Here is a 20748-nt window from a genome sequence, read left to right on the forward strand (position 1 = left end):
CCGACCGGATGGAGAAAACAGAAATAGGCTTTGCCCTCACTCAAGATGGCCACTTTCCGCCTTCGCTCTCGTTGGTAAATTGGCTCTTTCGGCTCCTGTTACTCGCCCCAGCTTTTCAATTGCCCGTAGTAGCCATGGCGGCCATGAGTCTATTGCAGCGGGTCTCGGTCACTGCAGTGGCCGCTCTCTCCGGCCGCCGGCTTGGCGCTCGACTTGGATTCGGGGGCTTCCTCACCCGTGGCTTTCCGAAGACTGTCGGTGGGTGCTAGCTTTGGGAAAAGCGCGCTCAGGGGATGTGGGATGAGAGATGAAGAGCTCCTCGGAGTGACCTTGGTGGGATCTGGAAGGAGCTGGGAGAAATTGCGGGCTTGGGGCTTGAGAGGAGAGATGGAGCGTGGGCTTTGTGAGGAGGTCGAGGGTTTTCCTGAGGTAATCAGATCGATCGTGTTTAAATCATTAATTAGCATTTGTCAAACACTTTACCACTCAGCCATCCCAGTTGGTGCTAATTTGCGGATGAAGTTGAGGTTAAAAAGGCACAGACCAGAGACCTAGGTGTCTCAGGCACCGGATTCTCTCTGTACATTCCACCCTAGGTTCTAGTCCCACAAGGTTGTAAGTCATGTTGCCCAGGAGCTCACTGATGTTAGTAGGCAGGTGGAGAGGCTCAGTGTTAACTCCTTCAGTAGGCACAGTGCCTACACCATACTTTCAGGGGTCCCTGCACATGTTTTCTCTTTCTTTTAAAACCAGGAGGAAGAAAAAAAAAAACAAAACAAAACCTGTAATGTTAATGAATGTGTGGTAAGGAATCCAGCCTGGATTGTATTCGTTTTATATCAACGGAGTCATAAAATAGTAATTTTTAATATCTTCTTACAGTGGAAGGGGCCCATGAAGGAAAAATCCCTAGGTCCAGGAAAGTCATAATGCAGTCATGCCAGGGTTATTTGAAGCTTCTTGGAGACTGTATTGACTTCTAGGAGAGTGAATAATTATAATAGCAAAGTCTCAGATGCATTGTATTCAATCTAATTCTTTCAAAGACTCTGCGAATTAAGTACAATGTTACTATCCCCATTTTACTAATGTAGGGACTGTGACTCCGTTATTACAAAAATAATGCACTAGAGCACCAAATGTAATATTTATTGAACACCTATGTGCCATGTACCATCCTAAGATCTTAAAGATATTAATTCATTTAATCCTCTTGATCAAAAATATACTATAAGCTGTCTGCCCTGTGCAATACAAGAAGGTGGAGAGGAAGTGTACTTGAAAGCCAAAAAGATCTCCAACCTCAAAATATCTTTCTCTACCCCTTTTTTCTTCTCCCAATTTAATTTGAATTATGTCACTTCACATAGAGACTTGTCACAAAAATGATGGAAACAACTAGTGGAATTCAAGGATTTCCAGCAGGAATTTGAACCTGTTTAAAAAAAAAAAAAAAAAACCACATGTGCTAACATTTCTTGATAAAATCCCTTTGTAAGCCATTTCTGATTACAAATATCCTCCTCTTCGAATACTCCCTGGAGATAGTATTTATTCATGTCTTGCTGGAGATAAACTCAGGTGAAAACCTCACTCCCAGATCCCTTTTATATGTTATTCCCCCTTTCTTGGAGTTCTGGAAGGATCAATACCAATAATCTATACCCTTTCCACTGGGACCAGGGAAGGATCTGATAGCTATATTAGAGTCTGTGTTTCAGCCTGATTCCTGCTTTCAAAGGTATTTTGCAGGTGGTTTCATCTGTCACTGTGGAATGAAAGGTTTTAATCTGTTATGTTATTGCTTATGTCTGCCCCTATGAGACTGTAAGACCCAGGAGCAGAAAACCTTGTTTTGTTTTCTCTGGAGCTAGACTGCCTACATTCAAATCCTGGCTCCAGAGTTAGTAGCTATGTGACCTTGGGTCATCATATCTTGGAAGCTAAATGGAAAGTACTTAATTGCTTGGAACCTGTGTTTCTTTATCTTTAAAAAAGAAGATGTTTATTACAAGTGTGCTTATATTCTGTTGACAGGGAAATAAATCTAATCTCTTTACTATTGACAAGTATTTATAATCCTGAAATATATTTCTGCATAAGTTAGCATCTTTCTAGAATGTCATTTTGAAAGGTGCTTGTCTCTTACCATAAGAACTGTTAGAAAAAAGAAAAAAAGAGGATGATAATTTTAACCTGCCTCATAAGGTAGTTGTGAAGAGTGAGTGGGAAAATCGACAGCACCTAGATTTAGAAGCATTGGTTTACTAACAGGCCCTGTGGCCACCCCTTTCTTATACATGTAGGACTGACATGTTATCTTCATTCACCGTCCTTGAAAACTTTCCTCAGGAAATAAGCAGATACAAGTGTTCTATTTAAATTGTTTATTAAGTGTCTAATATCAAGGAATTATACAAATGAGTTAAAGTTCTTCCCTCAGCTGCAGTAGCTTTAATATGAAGACTGATGTGTGCACATTATGGTTTAAAAAAACTGAGAAGAAATATTTAAGTGATTACATAAACAAAGTGATATGGAGTTAATTCAGATGTAGAAGATGGGGCATTTTAAGTGGATTCTGGATAGTTTTAACAGCTGCAATTGGCAGAAGACTAGAGGATGTATTTTCTGATATATCTGAATATGGGGGGTCTTGAGATAGGTAGATGTTGAAAGAAAAGGCTTAAGAGGGAACTTGGGACCAAGTTGGGGGAGTGGAGGACTGAATACAAAACCAAAGTATCTTAACTGTTTTGTAGGCTGCAGAGAGTGTTTTAGCAGGAGACCAAATCAGTAGTGTGTTTTGGGAAGATGCTTCTGAATTTGGATGGCTTATAAGGGGGTGTTGGTTACTTAAGCCAGTGAGGTAAAGAAGGCAGGAAAGAAAACTTGAATCTTAGAATCAAGAGGCCTTGACAATTGATGAATGAGGGGTAGGTGCAAGGAAGATGAATGAGTTTTTTAGCCTGGGTAATTGAGCTGGTGGAGTCATTAACTGGGAATAGTCTGAGAATGAAGGAAAGAAAATGGCTAGTTTTTGATTGTTGTCTTAGAGACACAAAACCTACGTTATCTTATTTGATCTTCACAAATATCACAGTTGTCAAAAACCATGTAAGCAGTATTCACCCTAATATTTTTAGATTGTAAGCAGGTGGCCTGACTATATCAACAACAAATCATGAAGGCTCAGAATGTTTGAGAAGAGTTTAGTGCTATGAAATATACTTTAGAACAGTTAACAATAATAATAATAACAGTAATAAAATAATAGTAGTTATTTAGCACATTTAATGACATGAATAACTTGTTTAACACTAAAGGTAATTATATGGAAAGCAAGCAAGCAGTTCACTTTACTAACTGCATTAATATTGCTAGAATACAGCCAGACCAAGCATTCTTCCATAGTTTTTTTATGTTACATTTTTTTTATCTGTTAATGGTGTTATGCATAATCAGTTGTCCCTAAAACCAGGTAGTTTAATCCATGTCTTTCTCTCTGGGTAGTGTGTGTGTGTTTGCCTGCCTGCCTGCCTGCCTGCCCAGTGGAAAGGGAAAGTTTGGAGTACACTGTCTCTTCTGAGTAGATTTACTTTCAGAGAGTGAGGAAGGATCCCAACTGACATTTAATTTACTTAAGAAATGTAAATTCCAGCGTATTTATGGAGCATCCACTATGTGGCAGACACTAAAAGGTACTGGGGATACAGTACTGAATAATGCAGTCCTTGACCTCATGGACTTCAACAAAATAATCAGGCTTAGTGTGTATTGCTCTAAAAGAACTAACCAAATGATATCACGGAGGATAAGTAGGAGGCCAGCTTTGGATAGGGTAGTCAGAGAAGACCTCTTCGAGGAGGTTACATTTGAACTTGGTCCTGAAGGATGGAGGTGCGGCGGTAACTGTTCAAAGAGCCTGGGAAAAAGCTTTTCGGCAAAGAGTGCAAAAACTTGAAGTCTAGAAAGAGTTCTTGGAGTTGGAAGGAAATCATTGAGACTGATAAGTTGGAAAGGTATGCCTTTTTGTTCTAAGACAGGCCAAGTGTTCTGATTCTTTGAGGAAAAGGACCTTAGATATCCTCTAGGCCAACCCGTAGAATATCCTTTTTACGTCCCACTGTTGACACTTGAATAACTCCAAAAAGGGGACTGGAGAGGCAGTCCAATTTTATTTTGAACCACTAAAATGGTTAGAAACTTCTTCCTTGTATTAAGCTGAAAATTACTCCTGGTTCCTCCTTTCAGGTCAGCACAGAATAGTGTGACCCTTTGTTATGGGATAGCCCTTCACCTATTTAAAGACACTTCTCTGCTTTCTACCCAGACTTCTTTTTTGTAGGCCAAACAATCAGTTGCATTTCTTTAAGCTTCAGTATATCAGTTTCCAGGTTATTTGCCATACTGGTTGCTTAAGTTGGGGTATGCTCCAGATTGTTCCTCTAAAACAGTATACTCTGGGATGGACACACTTCTGCAGGTGTAATTAGGAGATGGAGGTGGGTGTTCCTCCTGTTTTGACCCTACACTTCTCGTACATAAGATTAGGATTGAATTGTCTTTGACTTTCTTGGTTACCATATCACACCAATGACTCTGCTTAAGTCTGTGAGCAACTTTTGGGAGGTCCAGTCAGGACTTTCCACTTCTTATGTTTAATCCTTTTAGATTTATCCTTTTATAAATGTGTGTGAGGACTTTTGGGGATCCTATTTCATCATCAGTGTAGTAGCCATCCTTGTAGCAGTAGCTTTGTGTCATCAGGAATGCCATTTTCACCTCATCCAGGCCATTTGTAGAAATCTCAACTTCTCAGAGCTTTGGATGGAGCCTTTTGGCAGGTTGTTGGATTAAGTAATCAGCACCTTTTGGGTACAATCGATCAGTTACCCATTATAAATTCATCTAATTTGCTACTTCTCTCACCTTTTAATGCCCCTTCCTCGTACCCCCCATCTCTCCACCATCCTGTCTATACAGGAACCTTACTTCTGGGCCTGGTTTTTTCTGACATTGCATCCTGTTTCTTTCCTTTGTTGGAAAGAATAGTCTAGCACAGGGCCTACACATAGTAGAATAGAATTAATGAGTGGTTTGTACTATTAACCAGCTCTTTTTTTTGCATCTAGTCCACAAAGAATTCCAATGTACCTTTCAAATGATTTTCTGAAATATATAATCACTTTGCCACATTCTCTTGCTATTTTAGAAACTTTAGTAGTGTGAATTGTACACAGTAAATGCATGCCAGCTTCGAATTCTCTTGTGAATTAACTTTCTAAATTCATTGCAAGCTACTATAGGTGATACCAAAATTAAGAATATAGTTCCTACCTTCAAGACATTTATATTTCAGTGGAAGCGGTGAAAGCAAGTATGCGTATCACTAGAATATACAACAGTTCAGAAGTAGGAGACATCTCATGTGATTGGGAATAATGTTGGTTTTTGGAGGTTAAAATGTCATCTGGGCCTAGTAATATCAGGAGAGGGAAAGGCATTCCAGACATTTAAGCTTGAACAAAGGATACAAATCTTTATGACCTCTATTATAACTAAAATTACTTTAATGGGGAATTAGTTTTGTATTCTGCAGTGACTCCCATGGGAAATTTTTTTGAATACACTTTCATACAGCAGAAACCATAATCTCAGTTTCCCAGTAACAGTGAGATCCTTTCCTGCTTTCAGCACAAGGGCCTAGAGTGCCTGCAGTGATCCTTCCAGGCATCCAAGAAAGGGAAATCATGTAGAAATAAGCTTAGGGGTGAAATTTTGCCTCAGTTTATCTCCAGTGAGGCTTGACTGCATACTGTCCAAGGGAGAATTTGAAAAGGAGAATATTCACAACCAGAAATGGCTTACAAGGGTGCCTGGGTGACTCAGTCAGTTCAGTGTCCGACTCTTGATTTCAGCTCAGGTCATGATCCCAGGGTTGTGGGTTAGAGCTGCATTGGGCTCTGCACTGAGCATGGAGCCTGCTTAGGATTCTCTCTCTCTTTTTCTCCCTCTCTCTCTTTCTCTCTTTTCCTCTGCTCATGCTCTCTCTCTCTCTCTCTAAAATAAAATTGAAGAAAAGAAAGAAAGAAATGGCTTACAGACCGATTTTATCAAGATATGTTAGAGTATTTACTTTTAACAAGTTCAAGTTCCTGCTGGAGATATGTGGAATAAATATCTTTCCATCTATTTTGCTGCAAATCCCTGATGTATATTTCCTCATCATATGAAGTGACACAATTTAAGTTTATTTATTTTATAGCATTAGCAGATATTTATTGCAGAGATAAACAAAGATAATTAGCCCACCAAGAGTATCTAACCTCCCTGCCTGCTCTGGAAACAAATTTAGACAATTATTTAGATATCTCTTTAAAGCTGAATAAAAATGAAGAGAGCTAGAGTTTACAATAGTACATTAGTGTTTGTTGAAAGATACCCTATCTGCCCTGCCTTTAGTACTCAAATAAGTATGTATTTTTTGTCTTAATTCATATTAAACATTTATGAACATACATTTTCTTATAACCTGATTTTATGTCAGAATAGAACAGTATACGTTTATGAGCCTTGTATATGTAACAGGGTAATTTAATATTGCCAGCTCCTGTGCGACACAGTGGAGATCATGGGAAAAGACTGTTTATCATCAAACCTTCTGGATTCTATGACAGGCGTTTTTTGAGTTTAATGGTGAGTCAAAAATTTTGCTAAACTAAACTCTTTATATACAAATAGGAATTTTTTTTTTTTTGGCCTATTTAGAAAATAAGCATCTTTCATTTTGTAAAAGGTGTTTCGTAAATTCACATTTCTTTTTTAAAAGATAATTGAGATTTTGTACTGTAATGTCTGATTTGTTACTGAATTTCTTTTTAAATTAGTGAGCTTTTCGTTCTTCATAAAAAAGGATTCGTATGTATTAGAGGTAAAAAATGAGCCATTCCTTTATTCTCAAGATTGTGGGGTTTTGAAATGTAATCTGTGTTCACTGTGCATGCATGCGTGCATGCACACACCCACACACATACACTAAAGTCTATAAGTTATTAAACTTTGAAAATGGATTCATTTGGGGATAATTATTTATATTATTAAAATATTCTTTAAAATACCAAGGAACTCATTGAAAGACTTCCTTAAAGTAACTACATTATTTTGGACTACAATTTTTTACTTCTATATTGTTCAGGAACATTGATTTCAGAGGATGAAGTGGGGTACCAGCTATATATTTGTATCTCAAGGCTCTTTAAGGAAAAGTAGAGGCCTGGCAGATAGAAGATTGTCTGGATGCTGCCCTCTAGACCTCTTGCTCGCCCATTGTGCTCAATGCCCCTCTTCACTCTCCTGGTTGAGCTCCCACTTTTCTTGTCATGACCAACTCAAACTCTACAGTGGGTAACAACACCCAGATGTTTTTGCACTTCCCATCTTAATACAAAAATTTCTCAACTTTTATTACATCGCCTTAACCAAAAATGGGAAAATCACTTAAACATATATTGTATTACCCTTTTACAATTAATCCTTACTTTTTCTTTCATTTTTGCTTCCAAATATAGGCATCTAAAAGTTAGAGCAAAAGAAAATCTCAGAAATAAATACTTTGGTACCACATCTCCAATATGGCAAATTTATTTGACAGGCAATGGAAGGAAATCCAAAATTGAAGACAGTTTAAGAGTGGGGAAAGAAAGTTAGGTAATGGTTATGTTACGTGAAAACTATTTTTTAATCTCAACAGAAATTCTACATTTTGTTGACTGGGATTCCAGTAGCAATTGGCATAACTCTGGTGAATATATTCATTGGTAAGTACCTCTCCAACCAAACTGGTAAATTTTTAAAACCCATGTACATTAATAACAGAAGGAAATTATGAATGTTATAAGAAAATATTATTTAAATAATAAACATGAGATTTTATTTTACAGTAACCAGATCTCAATCTGCAACAGGGTACAATGTTGTTTTTTTAAAGATTTTTTTTCCCTTCAAGAACCTTGAAGGTCACCAACTCTGTACAGAGGCCACAAATGGCTTCAGAAAGCCTTGTTTTCCTCCTTCTTGTTATTTCTCCAAACCAGCTTTGACAAGTCTGAATAAAAAAAAAAAAAAATAGAGATAGAGGTGGAAGAGAGGCTAAAGGATGGAAGAATTTTTTTATACATCTTGGAACATATAAAATTATAATCTAAAAAAGAATGAAACTGTGAATGACAGTGCAAATTAGATTTTCATGGGAAACTCTGCCCAAACTACTTCTAACATCTTGACTCCTAAAATATTTTGTCTAGTAGTGGTAGGGAAAACCAGAGGGAATAATGTGTCTTTTATTATATTTTGTTACGTTGTATAAAAACAATGTGAAACTCTCCTATCATGCCTTAGACAATAGACAATGCCTTACAAGTAGAAGACATCTAAAAAATACCTAATGAATGAAATGATTTTATTTTATTTTTTTTTTAATTTTTTTTTCTAACGTTTATTTATTTTTGAGACAGAGAGAGACAGAGCATGAACGGGGGAGGGGCAGAGAGAGAGGGAGACACAGAATCGGACGTAGGCTCCAGGCTCTGAGCCATCAGCCCAGAGCCCGACGCGGGGCTCGAACTCACAGACCGCGAGACCGTGACCTGAGCTGAAGTCGGACGCTTAACCGACTGAGCCACCCAGGCGCCCCGTGAATGAAATGATTTTAAACCACATTAAAGTTAATCTAAAATACAGGTGACCCTTGAACAACGTGGTGGTATCAACCCCTTGCTCAGTCAGAGATCCACATATAAGTTTTTGACTCCCCCAAAACTTAACTACTGATTGACCAGAAACCTTACTGATAACATAAACAGTTGGTTAACACATACTTTGTGTATTTTTTATATTATACAAAGTATTCTTTGTATAAAGTGATAAAGAATTCTTGTGATAAAGTTAGCTAGAGAAAAGACAGTATTATTAAAAAAATGATAAAGAAGGGCGCTTGGGTGGCTCAGTTGGTTAAGCATCCAACTCTTGATTTCAGCTCTAGTTATCATCTCATGGTTAGAGTTCAAGCTTCATATCGGGCTCTGTGCTGAGTTGCAGAGCCTGCTTGGGATTCTCTGTCTCCCTCTCTCTCTGCTCCTCCCCTGCTCCCACACTCTCCTCTCAAATAAATAAACTTTAAAAAAAAAAAAGAGAGAGAAAATACAGTACTGTACTGTAAAAAAAATCCATGTGTAAGTGACCCCATGCCATTCAAAACCATGTTGTTCAAGGGTCAACTGTATTTGATATCTTCATTAGTACAGAGCTTTCTTTAAAACCATAAGAGGTTGGTTTCTTAAATAGTGGGAAATTAATATTACAAACTGCTGATACTAATTGTACGTCACTATTTTCTCTTATTAGGTGAGGCTGAGTTAGCAGAAATTCCAGAAGGCTATATCCCAGAACACTGGGAATACTTCAAGGTTGGTATAGGCCATTGAAAGTTACTTTCCATTAGGTGTCTTGTCAGTGTACTGATTAATGTCTCAATTTAGCAATTATGATATATTCAATTTTTGGTGTGAGGGAGATGACACATTTTGTGCTCACTTTTTACAAGCAACTTCTTTTGGTCATTTGTTTTATTGCTTTATGCTGTATGGTTTTTTAAAGAATGGCTCTGCAGTGCGTTCTCATCCTAGCATATTAACCATCAGAACATATCCTAAGTTCAATGCCATAGGAAAGATTTTACCAATACTAATGCTTAGCTATTCTTTATCAAGCACCTACTGTGTAGCAGGGGCTGTGGTAGTGTTTTGTAAATATTACCGTGTTCCATGTGAAATGTGCTATTATTATGCCCAATTCAGAGGTGAGGAGACTGAGGCATAAAAGAGGAGAAGTGACCTGTCCAAAAGGTAGGGCCAGTATTTGAACCTACGCAGGCTTGATCTGAGAGCCTGCACTGTCATTTTAGCACACTGTCCCTGCTACTAAAACAGCAGCGTCGGGCTGCTACGAAAGCAGCATCAGGTTCTGCACTGATGGTGTGGGGCCTGCTTGGGAATCTCTAAAGTTAATTCTGTTACGTGTCTTTATAAGTGTTGTGGTGAGATGGCCTTGAGTAGAGTATATTCTGTCATGTTTTATTATCTGACCGAACTATATTTCAGAAAAATATGTCATTAATATAGCATTATTATATCTTAAGGCAAGCCATACAAATAGTTTATCTGTGCTGAGAGAAGGAGCTTCAGTTTTTCATCACCAAACCCTGGGTTTAGCTCTTAAATTAGCCACTTAAGATCCTCAGTGTAGTATAATGGCAAAACGCACAGATTTTGGAGTCAGACAGACCCAGTTTGCATCCAGATCCTGGCACTTAGTAACTGTATAACTTTGCAAAATTTGCTCATCTATAAAATGGGGACAAAAATAATATCCACCTAATGGATTAAAGTAATTTAAAAAATATATAAAGTAGTTAGCATTTAGTTAGTATTATTGATTTACCTGAGATGGGCATTTTTTTAATATTAAATATAATTTATTATCAGATTGGTTTCCATACAACGCCCAGTGTTCATCTCAACAGGTGTCCTTCTCAATGCCCAAGAGATGGCCATTTTGAAGAATAGTAAACTGAAAAAGCAAAGTAGTGTTCAGAAAATAATAAACAAATTTTCTCTTGTAGCATCCTATCTCAAGATGGATTGCCCGAACTTTCTTTGATAGTCCCGAAAAGAATTATGAAAAAACAATGGCTATCCTTCGAATTGAAGCTGAAAAGGCTGATTTACGGTAAAAAAGGGGAGGGGGGCAGGAAAGAAATTCCTTCCTTAGTATTGTAAGCCATAAGAAAAAAATTAAGCTGTTTCAACACTTTAGGATGCTCCATGTAAAACAATGAAGATGGGGATGGATCTGGCCTGTTTAGAGTGGAGTTTATGAGTTGGAAACTGAGACTATTGGTTGATAATATCTGTCAGAGTAAAAGGAATTCTTTTTAAAATGTCTCACTCTTTTGGGGCGCCTGGGTGGCTCAGTCAGTTGAGCATCCGACTTTGGCTCAGGTCTCATGATCTCACAGTTCATGGGTTTGAGCCCCACATTGGGCTCTGTGCTGACAGCTCAGAGCCTGGAGCCTGCTTCGGATTCTGTGTCTCCCTCTCTCTCTGCACCCAGTCCCACCCCCGCCCCCTGCCCCGGGCTCACTCTCTCTCACTCTCTCTCTCCAAAAAAGACACTAAAAAAAATTTTTTTTTTAATTCTTACTCTTTTAAATGCAGGAAAGCCCTCTCCTCCATCTATGCCCCACCTCCCTCAATTTCCTTTCCTCCTCTACCTAGTCTCATCCTTAAAAGTGACTATTTAATTATTTCTTGTATATGTCCCTAGAAGAAAATTTATGCCTTAAAAATATATTTTGTATATCATTTGAAAATATATTAACACAAATAGAATCCTCTTATAGACACCGCTCTGTACCTTGCCTTCATTTCACTTAAATAGATCTTGGTGATCTTTCTATAATAGTACGTACCCTGTTCATTTTAATGGCTGCATTATATATTTTACTGGATGGGTGTACCTTAATTTTTTTAACCAGTCCCTTGTTGGTACTTCGGTTCTTTATAAGTTTTTTGATAATATACATAGTGCTGTAGTCAATATCCTTCTACATAGATTTCTGCATATTTATTTAGTATATCTGGAATATAAATTTCCTAGCAGTGGCACTGATAAACCAAATGTTATATGTTTAGATTTTAGATAGATGTTGCCAAACACTTTCCCAAAACATTGTTTATCAGTTGTTTTGTCTGTCACCAATACGTGATAATTTCTGCTTTCCATACCATTCCCTGTAAATGGAATTTATCAAGCCTAAACATTTTGCTGATAAGATAGTTGAAACATGTTATTTCATTATTTCAATTTTGTATTTTTTTGTAAGGTTGAGTATTTTTTCACAAATAAATCTACTAGCTGTATTTGCTTTCCCGTAAATGGCCTTTTTTTCTACTAATGTATACATTTAACTAAAATATCTTTTTGTTTGTATTGCAAGTATGTTTTCCTGACTTGTCATTTGTGTTTTGATAGTGTAAAATTTTTTGCAGCCTAAGTGTTTTTATGTTTCAGGTTAACAGAAGTGTAGTAGTGGTAATGTGTTTCTGAACACTTACTATGTATCAGTGTTTTAATTACTTTATATATATTTACTCATTTAATTATTGTCAAGTTTGTCAGTCCTTTTCCTTAGCTTTTGGGATTTTGTGTCATGCATAGGTTTTTGATAGTAATTAAATAGGGAAATATTTAAGTCCAAATTATTATTTTTTTTAATGTTCACTCATGTTTCCTTTTGCTACTTTTAAATGTGATCCTGTCTGAGATTTATTTTAGTGTTTGTAGTGAGGTTTACATACAGTCATATGCATCCATTAAGTTCAGTGGGTTTTGACCAAGGAAAATAGCTGTGTAACCATCTCAATCACCTACTGAGCCTCTTTCTTGTGCCTTCAGTCATTCCCCATCCCCTACTCTTGGTCCCAGTCTACCACTGATCTGCTTTCTGTTATTCTCTTTTAAACTTAATAGTTTATAAAAATTGCTATGATAGTAAAAAAAATATATATATATATTTAAATGATTAAAAGAACTAGATATGTAATCATACATGTATATAGTTACCATATGGAATTGTTGTTATGTATTTAAGAGCATGGAACCAGCAATATGGCTCATACTTAGTAACATTGGACTTTTTTGAACTTCAGACATACACCTTTGAGTTCCAATTAAAAGTTAGATCCTAGAATTCCTTAGACATATAGAGATTTTAAATAATTTCCAAACAAAGTAAAAACCAAAACAAAAGCGTGACTTCTACCCCCAAAGGAAAGATGCTGTTGTGAGGATGGAACAGGAGTACCTATGTTTTTAAAAAAGTATATGTTTAGGTGAGCGCCTGGGTGGCTCAGTTGGTTAAGCGTCAGATTCTTGATTTTGGCTCAGGTCATGATGTCACGGTTCATGGGTTTGAGCCCCACGTTGGGCTCTGCACTGATAGCATCGGGCCTGCTTGGGATTCTCTCTTCCCCTCCTCTGCTCATGCTGTCTCTCTCAAAAATAAGTAAACATTAAAAAAAATTTTTTTAAGTATATGTATAGGTATTTGGAAAACTGAAGCATAAAAGAAAGATACAAAATAGAAAGGGACTGTCTCCCATAATTGTTTCTGCCTAAAGATAACTATTATTTTTTGCCCTCCACATTTTTTAATACTCTCTGCATGTGTATGAATACATATTAGTTTCTGTTTTTTAGTGAAATGGGAAGATGCTACACATACTCATTTTATACTTTGCATTTTTAATCTAACCCTATATGTATCATCTCTATTTACTATATACAGATTTTCTTCATTCTTTTTAACAGGTGCCTAGTAGTCTATTGTAAGGGTAAAACCAGTCCTTCTTATGAATATTTTAATATTTGCATTTTGGATAATTACATTCTAAAGAGTAGAAAAAAAGGATAATATAATATATAATCCTTAAAAAAAAAGAATACACTCTCTTACATACACAATACAAAGGTAGGTAGTCTCTCATAGGTAGGGTTAGTGGGCTGGTTAAGGTTAATAAAGTGCATTATTTAACTGTGATAAATTTCCAGTCAGATGAAAAACGTAATATGTAGTCTATAAAAATGGAAAGGAAAGGTTTCGTGGAAAGGGCCTATTTCAAAAATATGTGGTCTCAAGAGGGTTTTCTAGAAGGCAAGAAGATAGGAGATGCATTACCACTATTCAAGTGAAAGTGATCCATCCAGATAAAGAGCTGGGACAAGAGGAAAGAATAGATTACCAATTCAAGTGATGTTTTAGTGATTAAAAACAGTATCTGTGGGCTAACTACATAAGCAAGATAATGAAAGTCAAAAATAAGCCCCAAATTTTTCTTATAGGTGCATATCAGATAAATGTATACACATGGATCTGTGGAGGTATATTAATACTTTACATACATACATACATAAATTTATTTATTTATTTAGAGAGAAAGAGAGTATGTGTGAGCATGGGAGGAGCAGAGGGAGAGAGAATTTGAAGAAGAATTTGAAGAATAGTCAGTTCAGAGCCTGATACGAGACTCGCTCCCCTGACCCTGGGATCATGACCTGAGCTGAAATCAAGAGTCAGATGCCCAAACGACTGAGTCATCCTGGTGTCCCTTACATAAAGTACTTTAGATAATACTTTACACAAAATCAAAAGACTCTCTTTATGGAGATAATTCATTAATTTTGCAGTTGGAAATGATGGAATCACAGTATTGCTGTTCTGTTTGTTACAGATTAAAGGAGCTAGAAGTCCGAAAGTTAATGCGTGCAAGAGGCGATGGTCCCTGGTATCAGTATCCAACCATTGACAAGGCGCTGATTGATCATTCTCCAAAAGCAACTCCTGACAACTAATCCTTTGTTTCTCTAAATACAAAATATATTCTCTTTAGGGGAAAATTAATTAATATATTCTGTATTTTTTGTTCACGTGATGAATAAAAGATCTCCATTGCTTTTTTTTCTCAGCATTGGTTGAGATTAAAACTTTGTAGGGGCGCCTGGGTGGCGCAGTCGGTTAAGCGTCCGACTTCAGCCAGGTCACAATCTCGCGGTCCGTGAGTTCGAGCCCCGCGTCAGGCTCTGGGCTGATGGCTCAGAGCCTGGAGCCTGTTTCCGATTCTGTGTCTCCCTCTCTCTCTGCCCCTCCCCCGTTCATGCTCTGTCTCTCTCTGTCCCAAAAATAAATAAACGTTGAAAAAAAAAATTAAAAAAAAAAAACTTTGTGTGGGATTTTAATTTTTTTCAGTTTTATTGAGGCATAATTGACAAAATTGCAAGACATTTGAAGTGTACATTATGATGATTTGGTATACACTGTGAAAGGCAGATTAAGACTTGATTTGTGGGTTTTGCTTCCTCTAAGATTTATCATATAATAAAAAAAAACTTGGACAAATAGAAATTTACGAACTACTAATGGTGTAACTTTAAAAGTCTAATGTTTTAATTGTCTGATAATTAGAAATTAGAGAAGTCTAATTATGTTAAATATCGGGAAATCTAGTAGTTTGCATACATATCTGTATTGTAGATACCTAGATTATTCAGAGGCAATTCAGAATTTTAAAGTATGTATATTGAACTAACAATATAACATGATGACACCTTTTTTTTTTCAGTATATGAAGTTTATTGTCAAATTGGTTTCCATACAACACCCAGTGCTCATCCAAAAAGGTGCCCTCCTCAATACCCATCACCCACCCTCCCCTCCCTCCCACCCCCCATCAACCCTCAGTTTGTTCTCAGTTTTTAAGAGTCTCTTATGCTTTGGCTCTCTTCCACTCTAACCTCTTTTTTTTTTTTTTTTTTCCTTCCCCTCCCCCATGGGTTTCTGTTGAGTTTCTCAGGATCCACATAAGAGTGAAACCATATGGTATCTGTCTTTCTCTGTATGGCTTATTTCTCTTAGCATAACACTCTCCAGTTCCATCCATGTTGCTACAAAGGGCCATATTTCATTCTTTCTCATTGCCACGTAGTACTCCATTGTGTATATAAACCACAATTTCTTTATCCATTCATCAGTTGATGGACATTTAGGCTCTTTCCATAATTTGGCTATTGTTGAGAGTGCTGCTATAAACATTGGGGTACAAGTGCCCCTATGCATCAGTACTCCTGTATCCCTTGGGTAAATTGCTAGCAGTGCTATTGCTGGGTCATAGGGTAGGTCTATATTTAATTTTTTGAGGAACCTCCACACTGTTTTCCAGAGTGGCTGCACCAATTTGCATTCCCACCAACAGTGCAAGAGGGTTCCCATTTCTCCACATCCTCTCTAGCATCTATAATCTCCTGATTTGTTCATTTGGTATGCTGAAAACTATAGAAAGCTTATGAAGGAAATTGAAGAAGATTTAAAGAAATGGAAAAACATTCCGTGCTCATGGATTGGAAGAATAAATATTGTCAAAATGTCAATACTACCCAAAGCTATCTACACATTTAATGACACCTTAATAAACAGTTTTTCAGTGAACAAATCTCAGTTTAATATTTTCATGTTTTTTGGCCATAAACTTTTTTTGTCATTAAAGTGATTTTTATTGAAGTACAGTTGACACACAATGTTACATTAGTTTCAGATGTAGTATAATATTGTGCTTTTTATTTTTATTATGTTTGTTTATTTTTGAGAGAGAGAGAAACAGAGTATGAGCAAGGGAGGGGCAGAGACAGATGGAGATACAGAATCTGAAGCAGGCTCCAGGCTCTGAGCTGTCAGCGCAGAGCCTGACACGGGGCTCAAACCCAGGAGCTGTGAGATCATGACCTGAGCCGAAGTCAGATGCTTAACTGGCTGAGCCACTCAGGTGCCCCTATGTTGTTCTTTTTAAATGCACACAGATGTGCACATCTTTTGCTTAGATGCAATCTCTTTAAGATTCTTAGAGTCCTTTTTTTGTAAACATGAGATGTTCCACAAGGTAAAATGATTACTTGCCAAGATTATAAAATGTGAGTAAAAGCTAAAATAATGGTTGTCATGTGTTAAGCATTTACTGTTGGTTGAGCACTATGCTAAATGACTGCATTTTCACATTAATTTCAAAATCACCTTATGAGGTACTATCACTTTATGTTTTACAGATGAGAGATTGAGGCTCAGATTTTAAACACATATTCAATATTTACAAAAATCAATATTTACACTTCAACTTCCAGAATGACCTCTAGCTTCAAAAGTCCATATTTTCAGGAAATATCTTTTCAGTGCCCTGATGCCCTGAAGGCACTTAATGCCCTTTACAATCCAGCCAAGATCCTCTGGAGTAGCTGTGTTTTCTTATTTACCCAGCAGAGGGCTGCCTCACCTAGCTACTTCCAAATTTCATTCTGAAGGTTTCCCCATGTGGTCTACTTACCACCTCGTATTTTTTTTTTTTTTTTTATGTTTATTTTTGAGAGAGAGAGAGAGCGAGTAGGGGAGGGGCAGAGAGAGAGGGAGACACAGATCTGAAACAGGCTCCAGGCTCTGTGCTGACAGTTCAGGGCTCGAGCTCACGAACGGTGAGATCATGACCTGAGACAAGTCACTCCTTAACCGACAGAGTCACCTAGGCACCCCAACCACCTCATATTTTTAACAAAGGATTTGAGAGAAGGGTATGCTGTCCCTAAGCCTCTGTTTGCATGAATCATTCAGTTTTGTAGGAGAGGGTAAGGAGAATGGAAGAATATAGGTCTTGAGTATGATAATTGTACATGATGCTATATGCACATTTACGTTCATATTTTTTAGACTTTACGGGTTATTTTCTGTCATCATTAGGTTTTACTTTATATTCTATTTTCTACTAATATAGATGTAAGAAACACAACATAGAAAAATGGAAAGTATTATAAAAAATACTATTAATCCCACCACCCATAAAGAAATTTGAGAAATTTCTTTCAGTTTTTATTTTTTACCATAGCCGGGATCATATATAATAGGGTTTTTTGGGGTGTGTGTATGTGTGTGTGTGTGTGTTTTAAGGTTTTTAAGTGTTTCTTGAAGGTAAATATTAATATACAGCTAGAATATATGTGTTTATACTGATTTTTATGCATTTTTTTTCTAATTCAAATATTTAAGCTTATTGGTCACTATGATACATACAAGGGATAAAGTGGTCATCGCAATAAACATGTTTCCTCCCCACAGTTTAGTTTACTCTTTAGCATAGATGGTATACCTCAAAGCAGAAATAATTCTATGCATTGGGTTTGATAGGAAGAAAAGGGCACTGTAGCAACCTGTGGGATCCCAAGCTAGCCTGAGTGTACATGGAATGATTGTAAGCTCATTTCATAGCATCTGGAACATAGTAAACAACTGAGTAAAGATCTGCTGAGTGGATGATACATGGAATTACTATTGTTTGGGGTTATCTATCTTTTTTCTTCTGCAATTCTGCAGAGCCCAGCATGGTGTTACACAAAGGCATGGACCTGCTTGGATTGAGCAGACCTCAGACTAAATCCTGAGTTGCTAATTACTAGGCCAATAATGATGACTACCATCTACTTGGTATCTGCTACACGTGCCAGGCACTACACTAGGAATTTAAAATTTTTTAAAAATGTTTATTTATCTTAGAGAGAGAGAGAGAGGGAGACACAGAATCTGAAGCAGGCTCCAGGCTCTGAGCTGTCAGCACAGAGCCTGACATGGGGCTCAAACCCACGAACCATGAGATCATGACCTAAGCTGAAGTTGGATGCATAACCATCTGAGCCACCCAGACACCCCAACACTAGGAATTTTATATTTAATCTTCCCTTCTGTCTTACATTGGGAAATTTCCTTCACTGCTTTGAGCCCTTGTCTCTAAAAGAGATTATGTTCTTCATCCCCCGGTACTGTTGTATAGATTACTGGGACAATGTATGTAAAGTGCCTACTACACCAGTAAATAATAGGTGATAAAGACTTATGTCTGCCAACTAAAGATTGAAATGGTCCACTCCTTTTTCAAGAAAATTACTAAATATCCCATACTATCTCTGCTTCAGGCCTATTGACTTCAAAGAATAATGGAGTTAAAGATAGACTAAAGCCAATAGGCAATGTTTTTGACACTAGTTCCAAATCATGGGAAAAGTTCAAATTTTACAGTGTAAATGTACCAAATTTTACAATGTAAATTAACCATACTGTTCTTGTAGAAACAAATACACTCTGCTGGAGATCAAAAAAGAGTTTGCAGTAAATTCCTGAGCCCAATCCCTTTCCTTATGTCACTATTTTTCAAATTTCAGTGCTTAATTTTAACCATTTCTATTTTGCCTCCACATATGATATATGGTTATTCTCTTTAACCTTGACCTTTTTAAACTAAGTTTGAAAGAAGAAATGTTATGTCATGACTATGAACAGAAAATCAGCCCCTTGTCATAATTAAAAAGTAATCACAGATATAACTATTATATTCCACCTAGATTCTGTTGCCTGAGACCTGGCTCTCTCTCTGTTGAAAATGGAGAATTCTAAAAGGAAATTAGTGGTGTTAAAACATACCAGTACCAAATCGAGACTTTCTTTTATGTCAAATGGAGAATTGAAAAAGCAATAATTCAGTCATGATATGATGAATTATTATATCCTCCAGGAACATGTCCACATTTTTTTTTTGCTTTTATATTATTTTTTAGTGAAAAATAACTGACACAATATCATAGGAGTTTCAGGTGTATAACAGTAATTCAATATTCATATACATTATGAAATGGTCACCACAATAAGTCTAGTTATCATCTATCACCATTTAAAGCAGTTACAATATTGTTGACGATATTCCTTGTGCTGTACATGACAACCCTGTGTCTTATTTAGGACTGTTAGTTTGTACTTCTTAATCCCCTTCACCTATTTTGTCCATCCCCCTAACGCCCTTCCCTCTGGCAGCCGTCAGTTTGTTCTTTGTATCTATGAGTCAGTTTCTGTTTTGTTTGTTTTGTTTTTTAGATTCCACATATAAGTGAAGTCATATGTTATTTCTCTCTTCTGATTTATTTATTTCATTTAACATAATACTCTCTGGGTCCATCCATGTTGTCACAAATGGCAAGAATTCATTCTTTTTTATGGCTGAGTAATATTCCATTGTATATAAATGTCACATTTGCTTTATCCATTCATCCATGGACATTTAGGTTGTTTCCATATCTTGGCTATTGTAAATAATGCTGTGATGAACATAGTAATGCATATTTCTTTTCAAATTAGTGTTTTCATTTTCTTTGGATAAGTACTTAGAAGTGGAATTGCTGGATTGTATGGTAGTTCTACATATGCTCACATTTTGCAAATATTTGTATGTTTCATTAAGATGGAAGTACCATTGACATTGGAAAATATGGAAATAAATATCCTCTCATGCATCAATTATAACTAACCTTAATTCACATTGATTTGTTTTTAAACTATATATTAATTGCTAAAGAAAATCATTTAGCATCACATTAAGTTAATTATCCAAAAGCATAAGTTATTTAGCACTGCATATCAGAATCCAACCACAGAATTTCTTTTTTGGAAAACGTTTGAACAAAACGTACCTAGAGCTGTGATCTCTTTTCTATTTTTAACCTAATAATCACATATCTAGGAATTTACCTTAAGAAAATAATCCACAAAAAGGAAAAAGTTATATATACTAAACTCTTAATTATAACATTATATATAATAGGGGAAAAACATAAGCAATACATACTTAATAGGAGAATGGTTGTTAATTTATTAGCACATCACTTGATGGAATATTATATAGCAGTTAAAAAACAATTATGAAACTATGTGGCAACAAGGATAAACACCTATGTTAGTTAAAAAAAAGTTACTGAAGCTATTACAGAAAACCTAAAATATATCACAAATGTGATGGAAGTTTACTTTTTTACTTCATACAAGTGTCAGAAGGTATGGTGGCTCTCCCCCATGAAAATCGCAGGACGCTAGCTGGGCTCCTTCTGTCTCCTGGCCCTGCCATTCTCCACATGCAGCTCCTGTTGCATGGTCCAAGATGCCTAATCTAGCCTCCACTGTCAGGATTAAATCCCAGCCCATGGGAAGAGGGAAATAAAAAAGGGAGACATACTCTTTCCCTCTAAAACACAGGCCTGGAAATCACATGTCACTTC

General features: G+C 36.7%; 1 protein-coding gene across 1 annotated transcript; it reads left to right on the forward strand.

Annotated features, from left to right (window-relative positions):
* The first annotated feature begins 44 nt into the window (after nt 1–44).
* NDUFB5 (NADH:ubiquinone oxidoreductase subunit B5) lies at nt 45–14607 on the forward strand. The gene is made up of 6 exons (XM_025913361.2): nt 45–258; nt 6611–6699; nt 7754–7820; nt 9406–9467; nt 10682–10788; nt 14352–14607. Exons 1-6 carry the CDS (start codon nt 135–137, stop codon nt 14470–14472), a joined length of 570 nt encoding a protein of 189 aa, XP_025769146.1. The 5' UTR covers nt 45–134; the 3' UTR covers nt 14473–14607.
* Nucleotides 14608–20748: the final 6141 nt, after the last annotated feature.

Source organism: Puma concolor, chromosome C2, assembly GCF_028749965.1.
Source record: "Puma concolor isolate L17-30 chromosome C2, mPumCon1.1.hap2, whole genome shotgun sequence".
NCBI classification, from domain to species: Eukaryota; Metazoa; Chordata; class Mammalia; order Carnivora; family Felidae; genus Puma; species Puma concolor.

Bases quoted from the DNA above. Each gene is read 5' to 3' on its own strand.
- NDUFB5 (XM_025913361.2), top strand. From the start codon at position 135: ATGGCGGCCATGAGTCTATTGCAGCGGGTCTCGGTCACTGCAGTGGCC. The intron at 259-6,610 runs GTGGGTGCTAGC...TAATATTGCCAG, and splicing joins TGGCTTTCCGAAGACTGTCG to CTCCTGTGCGACACAGTGGA. The intron at 7,821-9,405 runs GTAAGTACCTCT...TTCTCTTATTAG, and splicing joins TCTGGTGAATATATTCATTG to GTGAGGCTGAGTTAGCAGAA.